Genomic DNA, 10,168 nt, shown 5'->3' with positions numbered 1-10,168 from the left:
ATCACAGAAACAAAGAACAGAGGTCCATATGATCTCACTCATGAGCTGAACTTGTGCAGTTATACTGCTGTAAGAAAGTGAGTGGCAGTAGCGGAAAACTCAATAGGAGGGGTGAGACTGGAGTGCAGTGGCCACTCCCGGCCACCACAGCCTCAACCTGCTGGGCTCCGGCGATCCACCTCAGCTTTCTGAGTAGCCAGAATTGCAGGCATGCACTACCACGCCCGGCTGATTTTTTGATTTATTGCAGAGATGAGGTCTCGCCAAGTTGCCGGGCGGGTCTCGAACCTGCGGGTTCAGGCAATCCGCTCACCTCGACCTCCCAAAACGCTGGGATTACAGGCTGAGCCACCGAGCCCGGCCTATTTTTCATTTTTTGAGTCAGGGTCTCACTCTGTCATCCAGGCTGGAGTGCAGGGGCACAATCATGGCTCACTACAGCCTCGACCTCCTGGGTTCAGCGATCCTCCCAACTCAGCCTCACGAGTAGCTGGGAATACAGGCATGCGCCATCACACCTGGGTAATTTATGTTTTGTTTTGTTTTTTGTAGAGACGAGGTCTCACTATGTTGCCCTGGCTCGTCTTGAACTCCTGACCTCCAAAGATCCTGCCACCTCGGCCTCCCAAAGCGCTGGTGTGAGCCACGTGCCCAGCCTTTCCTGGGAGTCTTGACATTCCCCAACGTGTGTGCCAGGTGAAGAGGCTACTCAAACCCTGACACAAGATGTGAAGAGTGAAACAGTGACTGCAGCTTCTATGGACACGGGCGAGTTTTCCGCCACATAAGGGAGGAACGAGTGCTTGTCTGTCTCCACGCACTGAGCTTCCCTCCGCCAGGTCCAGTGAGGATGGTGAACACCATAGGGCTTGCGCTGGCGGGGTGGGAATTTGGGACCATCCATGCCGTGTGCAGGACCGGGTGCCAAGGGCACGCTTGCCCGGTCTCACACTTGAGCTTCAAGGCACTAGTTCTTGGCCAGGCACAGTGGCTCATACTTGTAATCCCAGCATTTTGGGAGGCCAAGGTGGGAGGATGGCTTGAGCCCAGGAGTTCAAAACCAGCCTGGGCAACATAGTGAGACCTCGCCTCTACAAAAGATAAAAAAGTTATCCGGGCGTGGTGGTGCCCATCTGTAGTTCCAGTTACTCAGGAGGCTGAGGCGGGAGGATCGCCTGAGCCCAGGAGTTGGAGGCCGCAGTGAGCTATCACGGCGCCACTGCACTCCAGCCTGGGCGGCAGAGTGAGACCCCGACTCAGAGAAAGAACCCAAGTTCTCAAAGTCATGGCCAAGTATAGCCTCCACGGGGATAACGCAAGGAAGAGCAAGGGCTTCCTGTTCAGAAATAGTAACGTGCACAGCTGAGCTCCTCCTGTGCACAGCAGACAACAGGCAGAGGCAGCCAGAGTCCGTGGACAGAGGAGGGCTGCTCCCCATCTTCCCATCCCCCATCCAGAGTCCCCTCCTCCCCCATGTCTCCTGCATCCCCCCTTTCTCCCCATCAGCAGGAGACGGAGTGCAGCTCCCATGTGGGACCGAGGGTCGATGTCGATGGCCGGGTCCTTGTGCTCAAGTGTGGAAAGAATTCACCAACAGACACACAAAGACGAGTCGCTTGATTGGCAAAGAGGAGTCCACGCCCAAGGGGAGAGGGCAGAAGCGGCCTCTGCACCCGCAGCTTCTGCCCCTCCTGTTGAGCCACAGCTTCTGCCCCAGGGGCACTGAGGGTTGAGTCCCGGGGGGCCTTTACCCAGAAATGGGTGGTCTTGGGGCTGGCTTACCATGACTCCTCCCGCATGTTGGGCGGTGCGAGTTTCCGGCCTTGCAGGGCCACACCCACACCGGAGCTGTCATGGACGGGGGAGTGGGAGGCTCCCCTAGGCCACTGTATGCTAATGGTATTATAGTGAAGGCAAAAGTAGGTCATGGTCAACGCTGGCTACTGATGTGCACGCTCCAGGGTCTCTTAGCCAGTTCCTGCCTGGGTGGTCAGCTCCCACCATCCTGGAGAGACGAACGGGTCACTGTGCTGCCGGTGTGTCTGGGGGAGTGTAGCAGTTAGGTGGATGTGAGGCTTCCTACTAGGCTGCCTTGCTCACATATGTAGTTTTGCACCTGCTGCTGCAGACATCCAAAGGTCTGAAACTTTCCTACAGCCCTCAAGTTCCTAGTCTCACCTGCCGACTCTATCAGTCCACTCTCAAGAAGTCTGGTCCCTAATATCTTTTCGGGGAGTCACGGGATGGAGGTCAGTTCTCTTGTAGCTGCTTCATGCTGAGAGTGGGCACTGGCCCTGCCCGTCAGGTCCAAACCTTCTTGCTGTTCTAGATTAGGGCTACAGGCACAGAGTTCCACAGCTGTTTGGTCGGATCTGCAGGTGTGGAATCTGATGGCCGTTTGATCAAGTGGGCAGGTGAGGGCTGACTTTTCTGAAAGGACAGGGTGAAATCCCTGTTGCGACATCATTTGGAGATGGGATTCCAGGAGTCTAGAAGATAAAAGTTAAAGAGGTGAGGTCTGAAAACTACAAGCAACTACTAGAGGTCCTAGCAGAGCAAGGAACCAAGAGACGAAAGCCCCGTGTTTTCAGGTGATGCCCAGAGTTCTGTGGAATTGGCTCCTTCATTGTATTCGTGTAACCAAGAGGCTTGACTCTACACCTTTTGTAGGCCTGTCTCTACTTCTCCTGTAACATTTATCCCAAAGGCACATGTGGCATCAATAACTGCACAAACCCTCCTCTAAATCCAAAATATGATCTAAAGCCAGTTTATTTTCACATGACTGCACTAGCTAATGAATTTAGACAAACTGCAAGCTTATCAATTGTTGTTCCATGTTCATAGACAACTGTTTCTAAAGTTTTAGTAGGGCATGTAGAGTATGCTTATGGAGGCCACATTCTATCCATGGGGCCACCATTTCGATAGCAGCTAGAGTTCCGAGGAAGATGGGACTGGCTCAACTATTTTTTTTTTTTTTTTGAGTTGGAGTCTCACTCTGTCACCCAGGCCACCACAGCCTCGACCTGCTGGGCTCCAGCGATCCTTCTGCCTCAGCCTTCCAAGTAACTGGAACTACAGGTGCATGCCACCATGCCCGGCTAATTTTTGATTTATTGTAGAAACGAAGCCTCGGCAAGTTGGCCGGGTGGGTCTTGAACCCACGGGCTCAGGTAATCCTTTTGCCTCAGCCCCCCAAAGTGCTGGGATGACAGGCTGAGCCACCAAGTCCGGCCTGGCTCGACTGTTAATGATGTGAATGTTGAGTTAAAAACATAACTAAATAATCTCCTTTGGCAAATTTGATTATTTATAGACTTTCTTTATATATTCCTTTTTACAGACCTTACACACACCACTTATGACTTACTTGTACCATTTACAACATGCTTGAACTTTTCGGTTGTGTCCCACCGTTCCCTCTTTCTTAAATGTTCAGTTCTTTTATTTTGGGACAAAAATTCACTCTACAAGATTCTTTCCTATACGAAATTATTCTCTTTTCTATATATCCTTCCCTACCAAAAAATACATCTTCATGTTTGGAACTTTCTTGACATCCTTTTTCCTTTTAGTGGTGCTCTTTTTCTTTTTCTTTTTCTTTTTAGTTGGAGTGCCACTTTGTCACCCAGACTGAAGTGCAGTGGCACACTTACAGCCATTGCAGCCGCGACCGGCTGGGCTCAGGTGATCCTTCTGCCTCAGTCTTCCAAGTAGCTGGAACCACAGGCGTGCACCCCCGCACCTGACTAAATTTTATTGATTTATTGTCTCTACGAGGTCTCGCCAAGTTGTCCAGACTAGGCTTGAACCCTTGGGCTCAGGCAATCCTCTCACCTCTGCCTCCCGAAGTGCTGAGATGGCAGGTGGGAGCCACCACACCCAGCTCTTTTACCTTCTTTTTATAGATAACCCTTTTAAATTCATAATTTGAATTAACCTTGAAATAGTCTAACAGAATTTCAGAATTTTGTTTGTGAAGTGTAAAGCCATAAGTGTTTGCACCTAAGGAACTTTTGTTGAATTGGATAAACTTACTTCCAGAGGAATGTTAGGGGGTCCCCAGGGTGTTTGGGTAAGGTTAAGGGTAGAGATGGGAATTTTGGAAGAATATGCAGTTAGTAACTCGTTAGTGGTTTGGGATGGCTGAAATTGCTAACCACAGAAAGCAAAGAAATGTTGGCTTTATTTTTGACAATAAAGCAATTACTGATACGCATCCTTGGAGGGTTGCAAGTAAGCTTCAATCATACCCAAATAAAAAGCACAAGCATGTATAATAGCCCAAGCATGAACAGTAGGAGTGACCCAATGGTGAGACAAGGGTCACCACTTTTACCTCCCTTTGGCAGTTCTGGGGGTGGGGCTTTCTTTCAAAGAGGAACTTCAGTTTGATGGGCTCCCAGTGTACTCTTGGTCTGTGATTGCAGGTTGAGGATTCTGAGAACTGTCTTCTTTGACATCCTGCAAAGACTCAGAGAAGGGTTTTATTCTGGATATATGTATTCAAATGTTCACTCCTTGGAGTTTAACTGCCATGGAGGCACTTAGAAGCACTGTCTAGGGTCCCCCCCGTTTGGGAAGTAGCTGATTCTGCTCCCTTCCTGGCAGTGGTGTCAACCAGACGGCTTCCTCTGCTGACTTTGTGGTTTCTTTGATATTTGCAGTGCATGACAGCAACAGCTTGGGACTGTTGTATAGTTTTTAAGAGATGCTAAGCCAGGCTCAGTGGCTCAGCCTGTAAACCCGCGCTTTGGGAGGCTGAGGTGAGTGGATTGCCTGAGCCCGTGGGTTTGAGACCCGCCTGGGCAGCGAGACCTCATCTCTACAATAAATCAAAAAATTAGCTGGGCATGGTAGCACGCACCTGTAGTTCCAGCTACTTGGAAGGCTGAGCGGAAGGATCGCCGGAGCCCAGCAGGTCCAGGCTTCGGTGGCCGGGAGCGGCCACTGCACTCCAGTCTGGGTGACAGAGTGAGACTCCAACTCAAAAAAAAAAAGGGCATTTAGAGCCATCTGCCCATCCTGAGCATCCTGACTGAGCATCCGCCCACTTTTGTTTATGTCTTTAGGGCCTCCACCAGCCTGGCCTGGAACAGAGCCAGGTTCTCGTCGTCTTCCTGAGTGATTTCCCTGATTGTGTTATAATTGACAGGCTCGACTTGGATATTCTTCAAAATAAGGTCGAATGACAAAGTTAACTTTGCAAACTTATTAACAAACTTAGGGTTTTCAGAGAACCTGCTAGACTTCTTCCTGCATAGTCCTAGATCACTCGTGGAGAAAAGGACATGCCCCGGGAGTCTCCCCTTCCCCAACTGGCACTTCAAGGAGAGGGGACAGATGTCCTGCGGGAGGCTGGTAAGCACGCCACTGTGAGTACCAGCAGGGCTAGTCCAAGAAGGGTGGACACCTGGCAACTGACGCTTAGGTTCCTGACAAGCAGGAGGAGGACCCAGGGGAGCAGGAGAGGTCGCCACAGGACTTCCTGGGAGATTTGAAGTGATGAGGCTGAGTCCCTTGGAGTCCGTGTGGCTATGGCTCCTGCTAACCCAGCACCTGGGCCGGGGCATGAATGTTGCGGCCTTACAACTTTTTTAGTTCAGCAAGTTCAGCAAGTTCCGGATTCTTGTGGGGATTCCCCAGAAAATGTTTTTTTTTTTTCTTTTTGAGTTGGAGTCTCGCTCTGTTGCCCAGACTGGAGTGCAGTGGCACGATCACAGCCACTGCAGCCTTGACTTGCTGGGCTCAGGTGATCCTTCTGCCTTAGCCTTCCAATTAGCTGGAACCACAGGCATGCGCCACCATGACCAGCTAGTTTGTTTTTTTGTTTCTTGCTTTGATTTATTGTAGAAAGGAGGTCTTGCCAAGTTGCCCGAGCTGGTCTCAAACCCATAGCCTCAGGCAATCCTCTCGCCTAGGCCTACCAAAGTGCTGCGATGACAGGTGTGAGCCACCGCACCCAGCCTGGAAATGTTACAGCTCTTAATGTTACAGCCCCTTTAGTTTGAGCAGCTCTTTTAGTTCAGACAACTCCTTTAGTTCCACAAATTCCAGGTTCTTGTCTCATGACCAAGAAGAGCAAGGAGTGTGGACACCAAAGAGAGAGAAAGTCAGAGTTTATTAAGCAACAGGAAAGCTCTAGGCTGCAAGAGGGAACCTGAAAGTGGATTGCCGGCGATGTGGCTGAGTTCGAGGGTATTTATGAGCTCAAGATGGGGAAGTGCGTGCTGACGGGTTGGCAGGTGGGCTTGCAGACGCACTGATCCGAAAGAGCCACAGTAGCACAAAGGACCAATCGGGGGAAGCACAGCAAGAGGAGCGGGAGTTCTCCCTCTGGGTCCGTGGCCTCCGTCGGGAACCTATAGCTTGGTCCTTCAGATGCCAGACCACTCCGGGTTTGAGGAAGCTCCGCCGGGGACCCGCCCTAATGATCTGCCCGACCAGTTCCTTCCTCTTCTCTCATCAGGAGCAGGGCATCCAGGACACCAAGCTCAGCCTGCTCTTTAGGCAACACACGGGCAGAGGGGCAGGTTGAGTCCTGTATCTGGGTTTTGGTACCAAGCCATGACGGTTTCCACATGGGGATCCATGTGCCACTCTGTCTCTTGCGAAAGAGACCCATTTGTAAGATGGCACTATAGTTCACGCTCCCATCAACTTTTTAAGTTTCCCCACCCCCTAGCTTGTATTGTGGCCAGGCCATATTGCGAAGGAAAACGGAGCTGTTTCTCTTGAAGGTTATGTGGCAGTGTGACCAGCACTTGAATATACAACCTTGTGGAGTGTTCATGGAACAGATGAGCCGGTTTCCATGCCTGGAAAAGAAGAGAAGAAGGAAGGGAGCGGCATTTAGCCCAGGCCGCGTGAGGGCACAACCGGCTCCCTGTGGTTGGAGGAGGGAGGGACTTGTCCCTGGTGCATGGTGCCCCAAAGAGCAGGAGTCGCCAGCGTCCCCAGCACTGACTGCTTGTCTGCCTTGCTTGCCAGGTGTCCTCAGCCCTGTATTCAGCACCAGCATCTGCAGCTCCACAGCCCGAATTTACCTGGGTTTCAGCTGCAGCTAGGACCAGGGGAAATTCCCGAGTTCACTGGAGGGACACACAGTGCCCATGAGTTCCTGTCAGGCCTGTTCCATGTGGGGATACAGGGTCATGACTGGACATGCACCAAAGCCTTATAGATCCTTGCCCACCCATGATCAGTCCTTCTGCCACACACTCTTATTATCTAGTTGTTGTAACTCACAAGAATCACATGAACAAAACCAACAAGATGAAACTGGGAGACTGGTCTGGGACAGGGCTGGCTGGGTCAAGCCCACAGACAGCTTCACCCACTATCGTAGCAGTGGTTGGAGGAATGCCGAGAAGACGTAGCCTTTACCCCGGAATGGAAGATTATGCCTTGAGCTTTTGGCAGGAGGTCTGCTATTAGGTTGATGTTCAAGGACACATATAAGACAGTGAGGGCTAGAATAAAGGAAGGGATTGAGAAATGGGACTCACTGTTTATTCCTTTGGCAGAGACAGCAGTAAGGCCCCTCAGGGCAGCAGCAATCGGACACAGAGGCCATGACAGCCAGTGTGACAATCGAGACATGGCAGAAAGAGACACCAATAAGTCACAGGAAAGTCAGGGTGGGAGTTGACTAAAGGTCAGATACAGTCAGATTAGATACATCTGGAAGAAAGCCTCCCAACCTCAAGGCTTTCAGGCACTGCACAGCACAGGGGAGGCCCTCACCACTCTCACAAGTCTCCTATCAAGGATAGCACCAAGACCCCAATCCCACTCAGTATGGACCAGAAGCCCCACTGCCTCTGCAAGCTGCACAGCAAGGTGAGCCAAAACAGTCTCAGCCAGGGGAAACAGCGAGTCTGAAGCTGAGAGGAGGTGGCTGCAGGTACCTCAGAAGGTTAGTGGGGAGAACCCAAGACAGACACAAAACACAAGCATCCGGGGCCCTGCCAGGCAGCTGCAACACAGGCAGTTCTCACTCCAACCTCTTTGCTAGAGAAAAGGTAGTGTGTGGCAGCAGCCATGAGGCCGTGCAATCGGGAAGGCTGACAGTTGGCTAGACAGTGGTGAGAACGGAGCATAATGCCCCAGCCTGTAGGTGCAGACTCAGACTCACCGATGCTTGACAAGATCTCACTTGTCAAGGATCCCGGACGAGCTCCCAAAATCAGCTACATGGCAATGGGCTGCAGCTCCCAGCATGGGATGGTGGCTTGATGCTGACAACCAGGTTCTTATGTTCGAGTTTGGAAAAAATGTGCAAATGGGCAAAGTTGCACAAGTGAGTAGCCTTATTAGCAAAGAGAAGTACACGCCCAAGAGGGCAAGCAGCAGAGACAGCCTCGGAGGCTGCTGCTCCTGTGGTGCCTGCACCTACTGAGTGGCAACTTCTACCCCCAGGGGCACTGAGGGGGGAGTCCTGGTGGGCTGCATTCCCCTGTCTCCCCCTCCCCAATTTTGAGACCCCCTGCACCCACCTGCGGAGTTCCAGCCTCCAGAGAGCGGGGCCTGAGGAGGGAATGAGAAAGAAAGACAAAGAACAGCAGGATTGGGAGGTCTCTCACCTCAATAGGTGAGAGCGATTTTATTCTCCCAGCATGTCCCTTATATAGGGCCAAACTACATAAACAGGAAATTTCTTTTTGAGTTGGAGTCTCACTCTGTCACCCAGACTGGAGTGCATTGGCCGCTCCTGGCCACTGCAGCCTTGACCTGCTGGGCTCCAGCGATCCTTCCACCTCAGCCTTCCAAGAAGCTGGAACTACAGGTGCACACTACCCCGCCCAGCTAATTTTTTATTTTATTGTAGAGATGAGGTCTCACCAAGTTGCCCAGGCGGGTCTCGAACCCGCAGGCTCAGGCAATCCACTCACCTCAGAGGAAATATCTTAATGCTAGCAACAACAGGAAAAAGGTTAATGCTCGTGACTTTCTCAGCAAGATTACCATAGCACTAACGTTCATGTTGTTAATGATTTAAAGTAAAACCACTAACGTTTGTGTTTTTAAAAAAACTCTAGTAAGTAAAGTTATGATCAAACCAGGCCACATCCAGACTACGCAGACTAGAGGTCACACCAGCTGATTTCTAGTAAATCAACACTCTCCGGTGCAAACGTCAAAGAAGGAAGTACTGGTCAAGCTCTTGTTGGAGCCAGGCCAGGAACACGAGGACCTCGTCAAGCTTGTGGGTTTTAGGACATAAGGACCTTATCAGCTTATGTCCTCGTCTCCTTCACCCACCCACTCTCTGCCCACCCCCCAGGAGGCCACCTGGGCCCACCTCCTGGGCAGGAGCGCTGTGTCCACCAGGCCAGGACGAGAAGGATGAGCAACACCACCAGGAGCCCCGGGAACAGCAGCAGCAGCTGCAGGCAGAGGGGACAGCCGCGTCCACCTGGGAAGAGACGGCGCCCCACGTGACTTGGCATCCTTCTGTAGGGACTCTGGCAGCCAGGGTTCTAGAAAGGGCAGCCCTTCTGCTTCCCGTGCTGACGACACGCCGTCCACGTGTGCTGCTTGGGGGGCTTCGTGTGTGGGCCCACAAGGTTTTCCTCTATTTTTATTTTTCATTTATTGATTTTTTTAGAGACAGGGCCTCATTCTGTCACTCAGGCTGGAGTGCCGCAGGCTCGACCTCTGGGGCTCAAGTGAGCCTCCCTCCTTGGCCTCCCAAAGTGCTGGGATTCCAGGCGCTACCATGCCTGGCCTTTCAGCGGAATCCTCACCCGGTGCCCAAGAGTGTCTTCATGGGGCCACAGGAGGAGAGGAGCAGTGTTGAATGGGCCTGCGGCCTATGGCGCTGCCAGGCCACAGACACCAGAATGGCCGCGCAAGTGAGATGGGAGTCCCGGGCGAGTTGGACACCCATGAGGTGGACACGTGCCTGTCCAGCTGCCCTTGACTGAGCATGGCTGCAGCCAACACTGTGCTGGCACTCTGCACGTGGGGCCCTCCCCCCTCACTGGTCTCAGTCCTCTTTCACGGAGGAGGTGAGTCCGGCTTAGAGAGGTCAAGTGGTGTCCCAAGGCCACACAGCTGCTGAGCAGGACGGACCCAGCAGGGGCCTCTCGCTGGACCTCCCAGACTCCAGGGCACCTTCCTGAGGGCGAGACGAGGATGTGCCCAGGTCTCAGCCTCCCCC

At 52.2% G+C, this 10,168-nt stretch overlaps 1 protein-coding gene across 1 annotated transcript in view; it reads right to left on the bottom strand.

The window, feature by feature from the left end:
- The window catches only part of PECAM1 (platelet and endothelial cell adhesion molecule 1), a 66,179-nt gene that overhangs the window by 51,313 nt on the left and 4,698 nt on the right, over window positions 1–10,168 (bottom strand). The window contains exon 5 of the mRNA XM_021713591.1: window positions 9,308–9,392. Coding sequence (XP_021569266.1) covers window positions 9,308–9,392 — 85 coding nt within the window. The remainder of the gene's footprint in view (window positions 1–9,307; window positions 9,393–10,168) is intronic.

Source organism: Carlito syrichta, unplaced genomic scaffold (assembly GCF_000164805.1).
Source record: "Carlito syrichta isolate Samal-C Ts95f unplaced genomic scaffold, Tarsius_syrichta-2.0.1 Scaffold304626, whole genome shotgun sequence".
Classification (NCBI taxonomy): domain Eukaryota; kingdom Metazoa; phylum Chordata; class Mammalia; order Primates; family Tarsiidae; genus Carlito; species Carlito syrichta.
The sequence above is the reverse complement of the archived record's forward strand: the minus strand, read 5'-3'. Positions and strand labels throughout refer to the sequence as shown.